This window comes from Bombina bombina, chromosome 2, assembly GCF_027579735.1.
Source record: "Bombina bombina isolate aBomBom1 chromosome 2, aBomBom1.pri, whole genome shotgun sequence".
Taxonomy (NCBI): Eukaryota; Metazoa; Chordata; class Amphibia; order Anura; family Bombinatoridae; genus Bombina; species Bombina bombina.
Window position 1 is genome coordinate 310,802,765 of NC_069500.1, and position 19,603 is coordinate 310,822,367.

General features: G+C 42.2%; 1 protein-coding gene across 2 annotated transcripts in view; it reads left to right on the forward strand.

Moving 5' to 3' along the window:
* SLC12A2 (solute carrier family 12 member 2) overlaps positions 1 to 19,603 on the forward strand; it is a 368,917-nt gene that overhangs the window by 246,676 nt on the left and 102,638 nt on the right. For both annotated transcript variants that reach the window (XM_053701642.1, XM_053701641.1), the window contains 3 exons: positions 9,760 to 9,871; positions 9,975 to 10,115; positions 10,341 to 10,447. In XM_053701642.1, the coding sequence (XP_053557617.1) occupies positions 9,760 to 9,871; positions 9,975 to 10,115; positions 10,341 to 10,447 (360 nt within the window). The remainder of the gene's footprint in view (positions 1 to 9,759; positions 9,872 to 9,974; positions 10,116 to 10,340; positions 10,448 to 19,603) is intronic.

Genomic DNA, 19,603 nt, shown 5'->3' on the forward strand with positions numbered 1-19,603 from the left:
CTGTGGCAAGGGGCTGACGGGTTTTTACCGGTTTTGGACACTTGTCAATCCGGTTTTCACATTTGGGGGTTTATTGCTTTATTACTTGTGGTGAAATCTTACTAAAGCTTAGTGAGTATACTGTAAAAATTTTGGAAAATTTTAGGTAATTTTAAGCAGTTTTGCAATTTGTGTATGCCTTTTTTTCTCTTAAAGGCACAGTACCATTTTTGAAAATTGTTTATTTTTTCATTAAATAAAGTGTTTTCCAAGCTTGCTTGTCTCATTACTAGCCTGTTCAACATGTCTGACATTGAGGAAACTCATTGCTCAATTTGTTAAGAAGCCATTGTGGAACCCCCTCTTAGAATGTGTCCCACTTGTACTGATATGTCTATAAATTGAAAACAGCATATTTTGACTTATAAGAGTTTGGCACTGGATGATTCTCAAACAGAAGGAAATCAGGTTTTGCCATCTAGTTCTCCCCAAGTGTCACAACCAGTAGCGCCCGCACAAGCGACGCCAAGTACCTCTAGTGTGTCTAATTCTTTCACCTTGCAAGATATGGCCTCAGTTATGAATACTACCCTCACAGAGGTTTTATCTAAACTGCCAGGGTTGCAAGGGAAGCGCAGTAGCTCTGGGTTAAGAACAAATGCTGAGCCTTCTGACGCTTTAGTAGCCGTATCCGATATTCCCTCACAATAATCTGAGGTAGGGATGAGGGATTTGCTATCTGAGGGAGAGATTTCTGATTCAGGAAAGATGTTCCCTCAGACAGATTCAGATATGACGGCATTTAAATTTAAGCTGGAACACCTCCGCTTATTGCTCAGGGAGGTTTTAGCTACTCTGGATGATTGTGACCCTATTGTAGTTCCATAGAAATTGTGTAAAATGGACAAATATTTGGAGGTTCCTGTTTGCACTGATGTTTTTCCAGTCCCTAAGAGGATTTCGGACATTGTTACTGAGGAGTGGGACAGACCAGGTATTCAGTTTGTCCCCCCTCCTGTTTTTAAGAAAATGTTTCCCATATCTGACTCCATGCGGGACTCGTGGCAGACGGTCCCTAAGGTGGAGGGAGCTATTTCTACTCTGGATAAGCGTACAACTATACCTATTGAGGACAGTTGTGCTTTCAAAGATCCTATGGATAAAAAATTAGAGGGTCTCCTAAAGAAAATTTTTGTTCATCAGGGTTTTCTTCTCCAGCCTATAGCGTGCATTGTTCCTGTAACCACTGCAGCTGCCTTTTGGTTTGAGGCTCTGGAAGAGGCTCTTCAGGTGGAGAACCCATTGGATGATATTCTGGACAGAATTAGGACTCTTAAGCTAGCTAATTCTTTCATTACAGATGCCGCTTTTCATCTGACTAAATTAGCGGCTAAGAATTCAGGTTTTGCCATTTTAGCGTGTAGAGCGTTATGGCTTAAGTCCTGGTCTGCTGATGTGTCATCAAAATCTAAGCTTTTGACCATTCCTTTCAAAGGTAAGACCCTATTCGGGCCTGCATTGAAAGAGATCATTTCAGATATCACTGGAGGGAAGGGTCATGCCCTCCCTCAGGATAAATCAAATAAGACGAGGACCAAACAAAATAATTTCCGTTCCTTTCGAAACTTCAAAGGTGGTCCCGCTTCCTCTTCCCCTGCTACAAAGCAAGAGGGGAACTTTGCTCAATCCAGGCCAATCTGGAGACCTAACCAGGCTTGGAACAAGGGTAATCAGGCCAAGAAGCCTGCTGCTGCCACTAAGACAGCATGAAGGGGTAGCCCCCGATACGGGACCGGATCTAGTAGGGGCAGACTCTCTCTCTTTGCTCAGGCCTGGGCAAGAGACGTTCAGGACTCCTGGGCCGTAGAAATTGTAACCCAGGGGTATCTTCTAGATTTCAAAGATTCTCCTCCAAGGGGGGGGGATTCCATCTTTCTCAATTGTCTGTAAACCAGACAAAAAGAGAGGTGTTCTTACACTGTTTAGAAGACCTTTTTACCATGGGAGTGATCTGCCCAGTTCCAAAAGCAGTACAGGGTCAAGGGTTCTACTCCAATCTGTTTGTGGTTCCCAAAAAAGAGGGAACCTTCAGACCAATTCTAGATCTCAAGATCCTAAACCAATTCCTAAGAGTTCCATCCTTCAAGATGGAGACCATTCGGACTATTTTACCAATGATCCAGGAGGGTCAATATATGACCACCGTGTACTTAAAGGATGCGTATCTGCACATTCCTATCCACAAAGATCATCACCAGTTCCTCAGGTTTGCCTTTCTGGACAAGCATTACCAGTTTGTGGCTCTTCCCTTCGGGTTGGCCACGGTACCAAGAATCTTCACAAAGGTGCTAGGGTCCCTTCTGGCGGTCCTAAGGCTGCGGGGCATAACAGTGGCGCCTTATCTAGACGACATCCTAATTCAAGCGTCGACTTTCCAACTAGCCAAGTCTCGCACAGACTTAGTGTTGTCCTTTCTAAGATCTCATGGTGGAAGGTGAACATCAAAAAGAGTTCTCTTTCCCCTCTCACAAGAGTTTCATTTCTAGGGACTCTGATAGACTCGGTAGAAATGAAAATATTTCTGAAGGACGTCAGGAAATCAAAAATTTTAACCACCTGCCGAGCTCTTCATTCCATTCCTCGGCCGTCAGTGGCTCAGTGCATGGAGGTAATCGGTTTAATGGTAGCGCCAATGGACGTAGTTCCATATGCTCGCTTACATCTCAGACCACTGCAACTATGCATGCTCAGACAGTGGAATGGGGATTATGCAGATTTATCTCCTCAGATAAATCTGGATCTAGAGACCAGAGACTCTCTTCTTTGGTGGTTGTCACAGAATCACCTGTCCGGGGGAATGTGTTTTCGCATGCCAGTGTAGGTTATATTGACGACGGACTCCAGCCTACTGGGCTGGGGTGCAGTCTGGAATTCCCTGAAAGCACAGGGATTGTGGACTCAGGAGGAGGCCCTCCTACCGATAAATATTCAATGCGATATTCAATGCTCTTCAGGCGTGGCCTCAGCTGGCTTCGGCCGGATTTATCAGATTTCAGTCGGACAACATCACGACTGTAGCTTATAATCAATCATCAGGGGGGAACAAGGAGTTCCTTAGCGATGATGGAAGTTTCCAGGATAATCCGATGGGCAGAGACTCACTCTTGCCATCTATCAGCGATATATATTCCAGGGGTAGAGAACTGGGAGGCAGATTTTCTAAGTTGTCAGACTTTTCATCCGGGGGAGTGGGAGCTCCATCCGGAGGAGTTTGCTCAACTGGTTCAGCTATGGGGCGCACCAGAATTGGATCTGATGGCGTCTCGTCAGAACGCCAAACTTCCTTGTTACGGATCCAGGTCAAGGGATCCTCGGGTAGTACTAATAGATGCTCTAGCAGTACCCTGGTCGTTCAACCTGGCTTATGTGTTTCCACCTTTCCCTCTCCTTCCGTGTCTGATTGCCAGAATCAAACAGGAGAGAGCTTTGGTGATTTTGATAGCTCCTGCGTGGCCACGCAGGACTTGGTATGCAGATCTGGTGGACATGTCATCTCTGCCACCATGGACTCTGCCACTAATACAGGACCTTCTGATTCAAAGTCTGTTCAAGCATCCAAATTTAATTTCTCTGCAACTGACTGCTTGGAGATTGAACGCTTGATTTTATCAAAGCGAGGTTTCTCTGAGTCGGTCATAGATACCTTGATTCAGGCTCGAAAGCCTGTCACCAGGAAAATTTATCTTAAGATATGGCGTAAATATCTTTTTTGGTGCGAATCCAAGGGCTACTCATGGAGTAAGATCAGGATTCCTAGGATTTTGTCCTTTCTTCAAGAGGGATTGGAGAAAGGATTGTCAGCTAGTTCCTTAAAAGGACAGATATCTGCTTTGTCTATTCTATTGCACAAGCGTCTGGCACATGTCCCAGACGTTCTGGCTTTTTGTCAGGCTTTAGTTAGAATCAAGCCTGTGTTTAAACCTGTTGCTCCGCCATGGAGTCTAAATTTAGTTCTTAATGTTCTTCGGGGGTTCCGTTTGAACCCATGCATTCCATAGATATTAAAATTCTATCTTGGAAAGTTCTGTTTCTAGTTGCTATCTCTTCAGCTCGAAGGGTTTCTGAATGATCTGCATTACAATGTGACTCGCCTTATCTTGTTTTCCATGCTGATAAGGTGGTTTTGCGTACAAAACCTGGGTTCCTCCCTAAGGTTGTTACTAACAGGAATATCAATCAGGAGATTGTTGTTCCTTTTCTGTGTCCTAATCCTTCTTCTAAGAAGGAACGTTTATTGCACAACTTGGACGTAGTTCCTGCTTTGAAGTTCTATTTGCAGGCAACCAAAGATTTTCGTCAATCATCTTCTTTGTTTGTTGTCTATTCTGGAATACGTAGGGGTCAAAAGGCTATGGCTACCTCTCTTTTTCCTTTTGGCTGAAAAGCATCATCCGTTTGGCTTATGAGACTGCTGGACAGCAGCCTCCTGAAAGGATTACAGCTCACTCTACTAAAGCGGTAGCTTCCACATGGGCTTTTAAAAATGATGCTTCTGTTGAACAAATTTGTAAGGCTGCGACTTGGTCTTCGCTTCATACCTTTTCCAAATTTTACAAATTTGATACTTTTGCTTCTTCGGAGGCTATTTTTGGGAGAAAGGTTTTGCAAGCAGTTGTGCCTTCCGTTTAGGCTCCTGTCTTGTCACTCCCTTCATCCGTGTCCTAAAGCTTTGGTATTGGTATCCCACAAGTAAGGATGAAACCGTGGACTCGGTACATCTTGCAAAAGAAAACAAAATTTATGCTTACCTGATAAATTTCTTTCTTTTGCGACGTACCGAGTCCACGGCCCGCCCTGTCTATTCAAGACAGATAGTATTTTTTATTGATAACTTCAGTCACCTCTGCACCTTATAGTTTCTCCTTTTTCTTCCTTGGCCTTCGGTCGAATGACTGGGGGGTAGAGTTAAGGGGGGAGCTATATAGACAGCTCTGCTGTGGTGCTCTTTGTCACTTCCTGTTAGGAAGGATAATATCCCACAAGTAAGGATGAAACCGCGGACTCGGTACATCGCAAAAGAAAGAAATTTATCAGGTAAGCATAAATTTTGTTTATTTGTGATGCTAATATGCAGATTATTCGCTTGAATGCCAAGACATCAGGCTTTCCTGTTCTAGCCCGGAGGGCTCTGTGGTTGAAGTCGTGGTCTGCTGACATGACGTTCAAATCTAGATTTCTTTCTCTCCTGTTTCAGGGAATGATTATATTTGGTCCAGGCCTGGTCATGGGGGGCAAGGGCGCCTTTCTACCGCAGGATAAGAACAAACCTAAGGGTCTTAATTTTGGTCTCTTTCGTTCGGACAAGTCCCAACGACAGCAGCCTGCTGCAAAACCCAAGCAGTCCAAGGGATCTTGGAAGCCGGCTAAGTCTTGGAATAAAACCAAGCAGCGCAAGAAGCCCGCCGAGACAAAATCAGCATGAAAGGGTGGCTCCCGATCAGTCTCTGGAACTCGTAGGGGGCAGACTAACTCTTTTCGCAGAGGCTTGGATGAGAGACGTACAGGATCCTTGGGTTCTGGAAGTTGTCGGCCAGGGGTACAGGATAGGTTTCAAAACTTATCCCCGCAAGGGCAGATTCCTCTTGTCAAATCTATCGACAAAACCAGAAAAATGAGATGCCTTCCTAGAGTGTGTAAGGGATCTCTCCTCTCTAGGAGTAATTGTACCTGTACCTCTAGCTGAAAGTGGTCTAGGCGGACAGGTTATGGTAGGTTTGAAAGCTAGCGAGAAACATGGCTCGATACAGAGCTTGATAAATGGGGCCCAAGTGTTTAACCAAGTTTCTGTCGGTTCCATCGTTCAAAATGGAGACGATACGGTCTATACTGCCCCTAGTTTAAGAGGGTCAGTTTATGACCACGATAGATTTAAAGGACGCTTACCTTCATGTGCCAATACGCAAGGATCACTTCAGGTTCTTAAGGTTCGCCTTTCTGGATCAGCACTTCAGTTTGTAGCTCTTCCCTTCGGACTGGCTACTGCTCCAAGAATCTTCACAAAGGTTTCTGGGAGCTCTTCACGCAGTGGCGACATCAAGAGGGATTGCAGTAGCTCCTTATCTGGATGTCATACTGGTTCAGGCTCCGTCCTACCGGGTAGCAGAGAAACATTCGAGAACACTTCTCCTTCTGCAATCTCATGGTTGGAAGATAATCTCAGGAAAGAGTTCTCTGGTCCCCAGTACCAGAGTGGAGTTCCTGGGCATGATAATCGACTCCATAGCCATGAAGGTATTCCTTACAGATCAGAGACGTTGCAAGATTGTCTCCAACTATCTTGCCCTTCAATCCTCCTCAAGGCCATCAGTGGCCCAGTGCATGGAGGTGATTGGGCTCATGGTATCAACTATAGATGTCATTCTGTTCGCCAGATTCCACCTGAGGCCTCTTTAGCTATGCATGCTGAGGCAGTGGAACGGCGATCATACGGACCTATCCCAACTGATCTTACGGGTTGAGGGAATCTCTCTCTTGGTTGCTCCATTCAGGTCAACTGTCCCAGGGGACATCCTTCCTAAGACCATCTTGGGAGATTGTGACTGTGGACACGAGTCTCTCAGGTTGGGGAGCAGTTTGGGGTGCCAGGAAGGCACAGGGCAGGTGGAATCTGAAGCAGTCTCTTCCGATCAACATCCTGGAACTTCGGGCGATCTTCAACGCTCTGGGGTCTTGGCCTCATCAGATTCAAGTCGGACAACATTACCTCTGTGGCTTACATCAGCCATCGGGGGGTAGGAGAAGCTCTCTAGCCATAAGGGAAGTTTCTCAGATTCTGGAATGGGCGGAGACCCACGACTGCTCGCTATCAGCAATCCACATCCCGGGGGTGTGGACAACTGGGAAGCGGATTTTCTCAGCAGACAGTCGTTTCATCCGGGGGAATGGTCTCTTCACCCCAAAGTGTTTTTGGAGATTTGCAACAGTTGGGGGACTCCAGAGATTGATCTCATGGCATCCAGACTCAACTTCAAGCTACCCAGATACAGGTCACGGTCCAGGGATCCCCAGGCAGAGCTGATGGATGCCTTAGCAGTGCCTTGGGGCTTCACCCTAGTTTACATATTTCCTCCGTTACCACTTCTACCTCGTGTAGTGGCACGCATCAAACAGTAACAAGCGTAAACTATTCTGATTGCTCCGTCATGGCCACGGAGGACGTGGTTTGCGGAGCTAGTGGGGATGTTGTCCCCTCCGTGGAGGTTGCCCTGTCGCAGGGATCTGCTGGTACAGGGTCCCTTTGTGCATCAGAATCTAGATTCTCTGAGGCTGACTGTGTTGATATTGAACGCCTAGTCCTAGCCAGAAGAGGTTTTTCTGAGAGGGTGATTGATACTCTCATTCAGGCCAGAAAGCCGGTCACCCGTCGCATCTATCATAAGGTGTGGAGGACCTACTTACTCTGGTGTGAATCTCGTGGATATTCCTGGCATAAGGTCAGGGTATCCAGAATTCTTTCTTTCCTCCAGGATGGTTTGGAAAAATGGCTTGCTGCCAGTTCCTTAAGGGGACAGATTTCAGCACTGTTCGAGCCTATGTATTCACTTGACATTAAGACTCTGTCATGGAATGTTCTCTTTCTACTGGCCATTGCCTCGGCTCGCAGGGTGTCTGAATTGGTGGCCTTGCAATGTGAGCCTCCTTACCTGGTTTTCCATACAGATAAGGCAGTTCTTCGCACTGCTCTGGAATTTCTCATTAATGTGGTGTCTGATCGTAACATTAATCAGAATATTGTGGTTCCTTCCTTGTGTCCTAATCCTTTTTCGAAGGAACGGCTACTTCATAACTTCGATGTGGTTAGAGACTTGAAATTCTATCTCCAGGCTACGAAGGATTTCAGACAAACCTCAGCTTTGTTGGTTTATTCGGGGAAGCGTAAGGGGCAAAAGGCTTCTTCCACTTCTTTATCCTTTTGGCTGAGGAGATTGATTAGTTTGGCCTATGAGACAGCGGGACATAAGCCTCCTCAGAGGATTACGGCTCACTCAAATAGAGCTGTGACTTCTTCTTGGGCCTTTAAGAATGAGGCCTCTATGGAGCAGATGTGTAAGGCAGCTACCTGGTCCTCCTTACACACAAATTTGACGTTTTTGCTTCGGCTGAAAGCTGTGTTTGGGAGACAGGTTTTACAGGCTGTGGTGCCCTCATTTTAGGGTCCACCTTTCCTTTTACCCTCCCGTTATTCATTCAGTGTCCTCCAGAGCTTGGGTATTTGTTTCCCACAAATAATGAATATGGCCGTGGACTCTCCTAGTATTAGATGGAAAACATAAATTATGCTTACCTGATAATTTAATTTCCATCGTTACGAGGAGTCTCCGCGGCTCCCGTCCGGTTCTCTGCTGGGCGGTCCTAAATTTCTTCTTTTCCTTCTTGCACCATTTATACCTTGATATTTCTCCTACTGTTCAGTGTTCCCTCGGCAGAATGACTGGCAGTCTTTGCCCCCTCCTGGTGGCCAGGTTCTGTATCCCCACAAGTAATGAATGAAGCCGTGGACTCTCCTTGTAACGATGGAAATGAAATTCAGGAAAGCATAATTTGTTTTTGTTTAGTTCATTGGTATCCTTTTGTTAAAGGGACACTGAACCAAATTGTTTTTCTTTAGTGATTCAGATAGAGCATGCAATTTTAAGCAACCTTTCTAATTTACGCCTATTATCAATTTTTCTTCGTTCTCTTACTATTTTTGTTTGAAAAAGAAGGCATCTAAGCTAAGGAGCCACCTAATTTTTGGTTCAGACACTGGACAGCACTTGTTTATTGGTGGTGAATTTATCCACCAATCGGCAAGAACAACCCAGGTTATTCACCAAAATTGGACCGGCATCTAAACTTACATTCTTGCTTTTGAAATAAAGATACCAAGAGAATGAAGAAAATTTGTTAATTGGAGTAAATTAGAAAGTTGCTTAAAATTGCATGCTCTATCTGAATCACAAAAGAAAAAATTTGGGTTCAGTGTCCCTTTAAAGTTCTCAAGAGCATGCATGTGTCTTTACCAGTAGTGTTGGCAACAATGTTTATAGCAATGTTATACATAATTGCAAACACTGTTGCCATAGACTGCATGACATGTGCATGCTCTTAAGCTCCTATGAACCTGTTTATTCTTAAACAAAATGATATTAAGAGAACAAAGCAACATTGATAATATAAGTTAATTTGAAAGTTGTTTAAATTACTGTCCCTTTAACTCCTTCGCTCCCAGGAGTCGTGCTATGTTTCCATATTCAGATAGGTGTCTGCAGCTGTGACATGTATATATACGCTATGTGGTACGATGGGCTTTGTCTTATTGGGACAAGGAGTTAAAGGTCACTTTTCATGCCAGAAAACTCTTTAAAAACATTTAACTACTGCTCTTTCATAGGAGCGGTAAAAATGTGTTGAGTTTAACATCCTTTAACTCCTCGTAATTGTTAGACAATGATGAATTTGTATAGTAAGATCTTTCCCTTTTTGGTTTTGGCTTTGCACATTGACACATGTATGAAGTTTAGATGGTCTTCCCACATAAGAGGCCTTGTTTGTGAAAGTAAACCAGTAATTGGAGTAGTATGGCGCACTAAATATGATTTGATGTGCGTACCACTTTATTAACTATAATATTTGTTCTAATTTATCACTGAGATCAAAATGCTAATTATTGTTATAGTAGTCTGTTAGTTTTTTTTTTATTGTTTTTTTTCTTATTCTTCATTTTCTTATTCCAAAAAGGCCACAGTGCCTTGTTTTAATAGGTGCACCAAATTCCCGACCAGCTCTCCTACACCTTGTCCATGCCTTTACCAAAAATGTGGGTTTGATGATCTGCGGACATGTGCACATGGTAAGTTCTGTTATGTTCTATGGCCATTTAATACTGGCATTTTGCATATTATAGTAATGTAGCAATGTAAGAAGTTGCATTTTTTTCTTTCTTTCATTGAAAGGGTCCTCGCAGACAAGCTATGAAAGAATTGGTTACTGATCAAGCTAGATACCAGCGTTGGCTTATTAAAAACAAAACAAAAGCTTTCTATTCACCAGTACATGCAGAGGACTTGCGAGATGGAGCACAGTATCTAATGCAGGTAAAGCGTTCTTCATATTAATATAATTATATATTATTACATTATAGCAGGAATGGGGAACCTTGGCCCTCCAGATGTTTCAGAACTACATTTCCCATGATGCTCAACCGGACTACAGAGTGCCTAAACATCATGGGTAATGTAGTTCAGAAACATGCCAAGGTTCCCCAATCCTGCACTATAGTCTAGTCTTAATCTCCTTTTATTTTATCTTTAACTATCCAGGCTGCTGGTTTAGGAAGGATGAGACCAAATACCCTTGTTGTTGGCTTTAAAAGCAATTGGCTTCAATCTGACATGAAGGAAGTTGAAAATTACATTAATATTCTTCAGTAAGTATAACTACCATTGTATATAAAATTTTTGGTTCTGAGGATTTTTTTTTCTTTTTAGTTCAATGCAACTAACACACAGTGGAGGTTCATGTCTCTTTTTATATGTATAGATGCAGTGTATCTGTTTATTAGTCTGGGTATATTTGTACGTTTTGAGACACTTATCTAGTTTAATACTTTGTTTATAGAGGTATCTATATTTCTTTCATGTAATTGGCAAGAGTCCATGAGCTAGTGACGTATGGGATATACAATCCTACCAGGAGGGGCAAAGTTTCCCAAACCTCAAATGCCTATAAATACACCCCTCACCACACCCACAATTCAGTTTTACAAACTTTGCCTCCTATGGAGGTGGTGAAGTAAGTTTGTGCTAAGATTTCTACGTTGACATGCGCTTCTCAGCATTTTGAAGCCCGATTCCTCTCAGAGTACAGCGAATGTCAGAGGGATGTGAAGAGAGTATCACCTATTGAATGCAATAGTCTTCCTAACTGGGATCTATTTCATAGGTTCTCTGTTATCGGTCGTAGAGATTCATCTCCTACCTCCCTTTTCAGATCGACGATATACTCTCATATACCATTACCTCTACTGATAACTATTTCAGTACTGGTTTGGCTATCTGCTTTATATGGATGGGTGTCTTTTTGGTAAGTATGTTTTTTATTACTTAAGATACCCCAGCTATGGTTTGGCACTTTATGCATTTATATAAAGTTCTAAATATATGTATTGTACTTAGATTTGCCATGAGTCAGGTTCATGTATTTCCTTGTGCAGACTGTCAGTTTCATATTTGGGGAAAATTAACATTTTAAGAAATATTTTTCTTACCTGGGGTTTAGTCTTTTTTTTATCAAAATTGACTAAATTTTTCTTGCAGATTGCGGGCAGTATTAGTATCCAATGTTGCAGAGCAAACGTAAGAGGAAAGTCAGACATTATTTAAGCACGGTTTCTGACACAATTGTTGCAATTTCGGAGGATCCTCCCAACGACATGAAGAGGAGGGTACTGCCGTAGCATCTGAAAAGGAAGTTTCAGATTCAGAGAGTTTATTACCTCTGATGGACTCGGAGGTGGTTTCTTTTAGGTTTAAACTAGAACACCTTCATCTGTTACTCAGGGAGATTTTAGTTACCTTGGACGACAGTGACTCCACAGTTGTTGTCCCTAAGAAGGCTAGTAAACAGGACAGATATTTTGAGGTTCCTTCTTACACAGACATATTTCCATTTCCTCAATGAGCTTCCGAGATCATTGCTAAGGAGTGGGAGAGAGAGGCTGGCTTTGGTTTCTTAAAAGGCTTGGATTTATTCCAACATCAAGAAGGCTTCCAATTGGAACAGATTCCTTGGGGAAAGGATTTGGTTTCTGTTCCTTATTCTGTCGAAAGGAACGAAAACGATTAGAAGCTATAGATTTACCTTTAGATCTTTTATCCTGAGGTAAAAAAGCTCCCTTCCCCCAGTGACAGTTGAAATAATGGAATCCAACTGAGAACCAAATCAATTGTTACCTTGGAAAGAAAGAGATGGTAATCTAGACTTAGATACCCATGTCAGCATTCCAATATTTGAGCCACAAAGCTCTTCTAGCTAAAGACATAGATTTGACATCCGTTTTGATTATTTAAAAATTAGTATCACAGATAAAATGATTAGCATGTTGAAGCAAGCGAACAAAGCTAGAAAAATCAGAATCTGTTTCCTGTTGTGCTAATCTTTCCAACCAGAAGGCTGCTGCAGCTGCAACGTCAGCTATAGAAATTTCAGGCCTGAGAAGATAGTCAGAAAATAAATAAGCTTTCCTTAGATAAAGATTCAAGTTTCCTATCTAAAGGATCCTTAAAAGAAGTACTATCTTCCATAGGGATAGTAGTACGTTTGGCAAGAGTAGAAATAGCCCCATCAACTTTGGGGATTTTTTCCCAAAACTCCAATCTGGCTGCTGGCAAAGGATACACCTTTTTAACCTAGAAGAAGGAATAAAAGAAGTACCAGGTCTATTAAATTCCTTTAAAATCATATCAGAAATAGCATCAGGAACTGGAATAACCACAGGAGGTTTATAAACAGAATTTAAACGTTTGCTAGTTTTAATATCAAGAGGACTAGTTTCCTCAATATCCAAAGTAATTAACACTTCTTTCAAAAAGGAACGAATATACTCCATCTTAGAGATAAGTAGATTTGTCAGTGTCAATATCTGAGGTAGGATCTTCTAAATCAGATAGATTCAGATAATTCAGTACGTTTTCAGTCATTTGAAAATTCATCATCTTTATGAGAAGTTTTAAAAGACCTTTTATGTTTATTAGAAGGTGGAATGGCAGACAAAGCCTTCTGAATCACATCAGCAATAAAATCTTTTATAGTCACAGGAATATCATGCATATTAAATGTTGAAGGAACAACAGGCATTGTACTAGTACTGATGGATACATTCTCTGCATGTAAAAGCTTATCATGACAACTGTTCCATACTCAAGCTGGAGATATAATCTCCGCTAAACAGATAAACTTAGCTTTGGTAGAACTGTTATCAGGCAGCAGGAATCCAACAGTGGTTTCTGAGACAGGATCAGATTGAGACATCTTGCAAATGTAAGAGAAAACAACATATTAAGCAAAATTATCAATTTTCAGGAATGGGGAAAAAAAAATGCAAACAGCATTTACATAAATGAAAGAGTTAGTTACAGCATTTTGTCAAATGGTGATAGGCACAGGACCGCATTAAAGTCTCTTCCCGCCTTTGTAACAAGCCTGTGACACCGTTGTTTGTATCTGTTTGCTTGGTTGGAAACTAGCTGTGTGTAGGGACCCAAATGGGAATAGACCTTGACGCAGTCTATGCCTATCATAATGACACTTTTTTTTTTTTTTTTTTTAAATGTGAGAAACAGATTTATTAATAAAAAATATATTATAGAGCCTGCCAGCAGTATGAAAGAAAGGAAACGTGAAGCTTAAAAGTTTGTTGCTTCTTGAGTAAAATGAAACACCTGGGTTCTGTTTGGAAAACACTGTGTTAAAGGGACAATAAATTAGTCATTCATGATTCAGATAGCGCATGCAATTTTAAACAACTTTCCAATTTACTTCTATTATTAAATTCAATTTTCTATTAGTATCATTTGTTGAAGAGCGAACCTAGGTAGGCTGATAGAAGATTTAGAGCATGCGTCTTTTTTGTGGTCTGTGAGAGCAATATGTGCAGCAATGTAACATTGCTATAAACGTTGTAAACTCTGCTTCCAGACGGCTAAAGATGCATGCACGCTCCTGTGCTTATCTAGGATTACGCTCCTGAGCTCATCTAAGATACATTGACTGTTGTAAATTGAAAAGTGCTTTTAAGCTCTATCCATTTTAGCCCATTAATGACAACTGACGTACCAGGTACGTCCTGCAAAAACTGTTAGTGACAATGGACGTACCTGGCACGTCATTTGTCAAAGTGCAGCTACACTACAGAAAAAGCTATCCTCATAAAAATAATAAAACAACTTTGTTTTTAGGGGCAAACTGGGTACTGGCAGACAGCTGCCAGTACCCAAGATGGCAACAAATAGGTAGCGGAGGGTTAGAGAGCTGTTTGGGGGGGATCAAGGAGGTTGGGGGCTAAGGCAGGGGTCCATCACAGCTGAATAAATATAAAAAAAACTCCTTTTATTTTAGTACTGACAGACTTTCTGCCAGTACTTAAAGTGTCAGTAAACTTTAAAAATAATGTTATATAATTCTGCACATAGTGCAGAATTATATAACATTATATTAGCCAAACATTTATAAAACATAATTTCCCCTATTAATTTAAAAAAAAAAATGCTGTTTAACAGACCCGCTCTCTGCTGAGCGGGTCTGTTATATTTACTCAGCGCATCGGGCCAGCTGTATAGTCACAGCTCGGCCCGACCGCGCCATAAGACTAAGTGCAGCTCGCTCCTGTGACAGGAGCGAGCTGCACTTAGTCTTATGGCGCGGTCGGGCCGGGCTGTGACTATACAGCTGGCCCGATGCGCTGAGTAAATATAACAGACCCACTCAGCAGAGAGCGGGTCTGTGAAACAGCAGTTTTTTTTTTTTATTTAATAGGGGAAATTATGTTTTATAAATGTTTGGCTAATATAATGTTATATAATTCTGCACTATGTGCAGAATTATATAACATTATTTTTAAGGTTTACTGTCCCTTTAAGATGGCAGGACAATTGTGGGGTGGGGGAGGGAAGAGAGCTGTTTGGGAGGGATCAGGGGGTGGGAGGCTTATCTCTACACTAAAGCTAAAATTAACGCTGCAAGCTCCCTACAAGCTACCTAATTAACCCCTTTAATGCTGGGCATAATACAAGTGTGGTGCGCAGCGGCATTTAGCGGCCTTCTAATTGGCAAAAAGCAACGCCAAAGCCATATAAGTATGCTATTTCTAAACAAAGGGGATCCCAGATAAGCATTTACAACCATTTGTGCCATAATTGCACAAGCTGTTTGTAAATAATTTTAGTGAGAAACCTAAAGTTTGTGAAAAAATTAGTAAAAAGGTAAAATCGCTTTTGGCGTTGAAATGGTGGCATAAAATATACCAAAATGGGCCTAGATCAATACTTTGGCCTGTCCACTACACTAAAGCTAAAATTAACCCTACAAGCTCCCTAATTAACCCCTTCACTGCTGGGCATAATACACGTGTGGTGCGCAGTGGCATTTAGCGGCCTTCTAATTACCAAAAAGCAACGCCAAAGCCATATAAGTCTATTTCTGAACAAAGGGGATCCCAGAGAAGCATTTACAACCATTTGTGCCATAATTGCACAAGCTGTTTGTAAATAATTTCAGTGAGAAACCTAAAGTTTGTGACAAAATTTGTGAAAAAGTGAACGATTTTTTTTTTTATTTTATTTGATCGCATTTGGTGGTGAAATGGTGGCATGAAATATACCAAAATATGCCTAGATCACTACTTTGGGGGTTGTCTATTAAAAATATATATACATTTCAAGGGTTATTCAGGGATTCCTGACAGATATCAGTGTTCCAATGTAACTATCGCTAATTTTGAAAAATAAAGTGGTTTGGAAATAGCAATGTGCTACTTGTACTTATTTCCCTATAACTTACAAAGAACATGTAAACATTGGGTATTTCTAAACTCAGGACAAAATTTAGAAACTATTTAGCATGAGTGTTTTTTCGTGGTTGTAGATGTGTAACAGATTTTGGGGGACAAAGTTAAAAAAAAAAGTGTTATTTCTCCAACATTGGTGTGTCCGGTCCACGGCGTCATCCTTACTTGTGGGAATATCTCTTCCCCAACAGGAAATGGCAAAGAGTCCCGGCAAAGCTGGCCATATAGTCCCTCCTAGGCTCCGCCCACCCCAGTCATTCTCTTTGCCGTTGCACAGGCAACATCTCCACGGAGATGGTTAAGAGTATGTGGTGTTTAAATGTAGTTTTTTTATTCTACTATCAAGAGTTTGTTATTTTAAAATAGTGCTGGTATGTACTATTTACTCTGAAACAGAAAAGGATGAAGATTTCTGTTTGTGAGAGGAAGATGATTTTAGCAGACAGTAACTAAAATCGATTGCTGTTTCCACATAGGACTGTTGAGATGAAGTAACTTCAGTTGGGGGAAGTTAGCAGACTTTTCTGCTTAAGGTATGACTAGCCATATTTCTAACAAGACTGTGTAATGCTGGAAGGCTGTCATTTCCCCTCATGGGGACCGGTAAGCCATTTTCTTAGTTTCAAACAGAATAAAGGGCTTAATATGGGCTATAAAACTGGTAGACACTTTTATGGGCTAAATCGATTGCTTTATTTGGACATTTTATACATGTTTATGCTGATAATTCACACTTATAAACTTGGGGAACGTTTTTTAACGTCAGGCACTATGTTAGACACCTTTTCCAGTCAGGGAGGGCCTTCCCAGTTGTAGGCTGAGCCTCATTTTCGCGCCATTACTGCGCAGTTGTTTTTGAGAGCAAGACATGCAGATGCATGTGTGAGGACCTGAAAGTAGTTGGAAAAGTTTCTAGAAGGCGTCATTTGGTATCGTATTCCCCTCTGGGCTTGGTTAGGTCACAGCAAAAGCTGTAGCTGGGACTGTATAGGGGTTAAATTTGGTATGCAATACTTTTAATGCTTTAAGACACTGTGGTGAAATTTTGGTAAATTTTGAACAATTCCTTCATACTTTTTCACATATTCAGTAATAAGGTGTGCTCTGTTTAAAATTTAAAGAGACAGTAACGGTTTTGTTTTAAAACGGTTTTTGTGCTTTATTGACAAGTTTAAGCCTGTTTAACATGTCTGTGCCTTCGGATAAGCTATGTTCTATATGTATGAAAGCCAATGTGTCTCCCCATTCAAAATTGTGTGATAATTGTGCCATAGCGTCCAAACAAAGTAAGGACAGTATTGCCACAGATAATGAAATTGCCCAAGATGATTCCTCAGATGAGGGGAGTAGACATAATACTACATCATCTTCTACTGTGTCTACACCAGTTTTGCCCACGCAGGAGGCCCCTAGTACATCTAGCGCGCCAATGCTTATTACCATGCATCAATTGACGGCTGTAATGGATAACTCCATAGCAAATATTTTATCCAAAATGCCTGCATATCAGAGAAAGCGCGATTGCTCCATTTTTAAACACTGAAGAGCAGGAGGGCGCTGATGATAATTGTTCTGTCATACCCTCACACCAATCTGAAGTGGCCATGAGGGAGGTTTTGTCAGATGGGGAAATTTCAGATTCAGGAAAAATTTCTCAACAAGCTGAACCTGATGTTGTGACATTAATATTTAAATTAGAACATCTCCGCGCACTGCTTAAGGAGGTGTTATCTACTCTGGATGATTGTGACAACTTGGTCATTCCAGAGAAATTATGCAAGATGGACAAGTTTCTAGAGGTTCCGGTGCACCCCGATTCTTTTCCTATACCCAAGCGGGTGGCATAGTGAATAAGGAGTGGGAGAAGCCCGGCATACCTTTTGTTCCCCCCCTATATTTAAGAAATTATTTCCTATGGTCGACCCCAGAAAGGACTTATGGCAGACAGTCCCTAAGGTCGAGGGGGCAGTTTCTACTCTAAACAAGCGAACTACTATTCCTATCGAGGATAGTTGTGCTTTCAAAGATCCTATGGATAAAAAATTGGAAGGTTTGCTTAAAATGATTTTTGTACAGCAAGGTTACCTTCTACAACCCATTTCGTGCATTGTTCCTGTCACTACAGCAGCGTGGTTCTGGTTCGAGGAACTAGAAAAGTCGCTCAGTAGAGAGACTCCATATGAGGAGGTTATGGACAGAGTTCACGCACTTAAGTTGGCTAACTCTTTTATTTTAGATGCCGCTTTGCAATTAGCTAGATTAGCGGCGAAAAATTCAGGGTTTGCAATTGTGGCGCGCAGATCGCTTTGGCTAAAGTCTTGGTCAGCGGATGTATCATCCAAGACAAAATTGCTTAACATCCCTTTCAAAGGTAAAACTCTCGTTGGGCCAGTATTGAAAGAGATTGTCTCAGACATCACTGGGGGAAAGGGCCACGCCCTTCCACAAGATAGGCCTTTCAAGGCCAAGAATAAGTCTAATTTTCGTTCCTTTCGCAATTTCAGGAACGGTCCGGCCTCTAATTCTGCATCCTCTAAGCAAGAGGGTAATGCCTCACAGCCCAAACCAGCCTGGAAACCTATGCAAGGCTGGAACAAGGGTAAGCAGGCCAAGAAGCCTGCTGCTGCTAACAAAACAGCATGAAGGAGTAGCCCCCGATCCGGGACCGGATCTAGTAGGGGGCAGACTCTCTCTCTTTGCTCAGGCTTGGGCAAGAGATGTTCAGGATCCCTGGGCACTAGAAATAGTTTCTCAGGGTTATCTTCTGGAATTCAGGGAACTACCCCCAAGGGGAAGGTTCCACATGTCTCACTTATCCTTAAACCAAATAAAGAGACAGGCGTTCTTACATTGTGTAGAAGACCTGTTAAAGATGGGAGTGATACACCCTGTTCCAATGACGGAACAAGGAATGGGATTTTACTCAAATCTGTTCGTAGTTCCCAAAAAAGAGGGAACCTTCAGACCAATTCTGGATTTAAAGATCCTAAACAATTTTCTCAGGGTACCATCGTTCAAAATGGAAACCATTCGAACGATTCTACCCACTATCCAGGAAGGTCAATTTATGACTACCGTGGATCTAAAGGATGCGTACCTACATATTCCTATCCACAAAGAACATCATCAGTTCCTAAGGTTCGCCTTTCTGGACAAACATTACCAGTTTGTGGCCCTCCCATTCGGGTTAGCCACTGCTCCAAGGATTTTCACAAAGGTACTCGGGTCCCTTCTAGCGGTTCTAAGACCGAGGGGCATTGCAGTAGTACCGTACTTGGACGACATTCTAATACAAGCGTCGTCCCTTTCAAAAGCAAAGGCTCATACAGACATCGTTCTGGCCTTTCTCAGATCTCACGGATGGAAGGTGAACATAGAAAAAAGTTCTCTGTCTCCGTCAACAAGAGTTCCCTTCTTGGGAACAATAATAGATTCCTTAGAAATGAGGATTTTTCTGACAGATGTCAGAAAGTCAAAACTTCTAAGCACTTGTCAAGTTCTTCACTCTGTTCCACGTCCTTCCATAGCTCAGTGCATGGAAGTAGTAGGGTTGATGGTTGCAGCAATGGACATAGTTCCTTTTGCATTAATTCATCTAAGACCATTACAACTGTGCATGCTCAAACAGTGGAATGGGGACTATACAGACTTGTCTCCAGTGATTCCAGTAGATCAGAAGACCAGAGATTCACTCCGTTGGTGGCTGACCCTGGACCATCTATCCCAGGGAATGAGCTTCCGCAGACCAGAGTGGGTCATTGTCACGACCGACGCCAGTCTAGTGGGCTGGGGCGTGGTCTGGGAATCCCTGAAAGCTCAGGGACTATGGTCTCGGGAAGAGTCTCTTCTCCCGATTAAACATTCTGGAACTAAGAGCGATATTCAATGCTCTCAGGGCTTGGCCTCCGCTTGCAAAGGCCAGATTCATAAGATTCCAATCAGACAACATGATGACTGTTGCATATATCAATCATCAGGGGGGAACAAGGAGTTCCCTAGCGATGAAAGAAGTGACCAAAA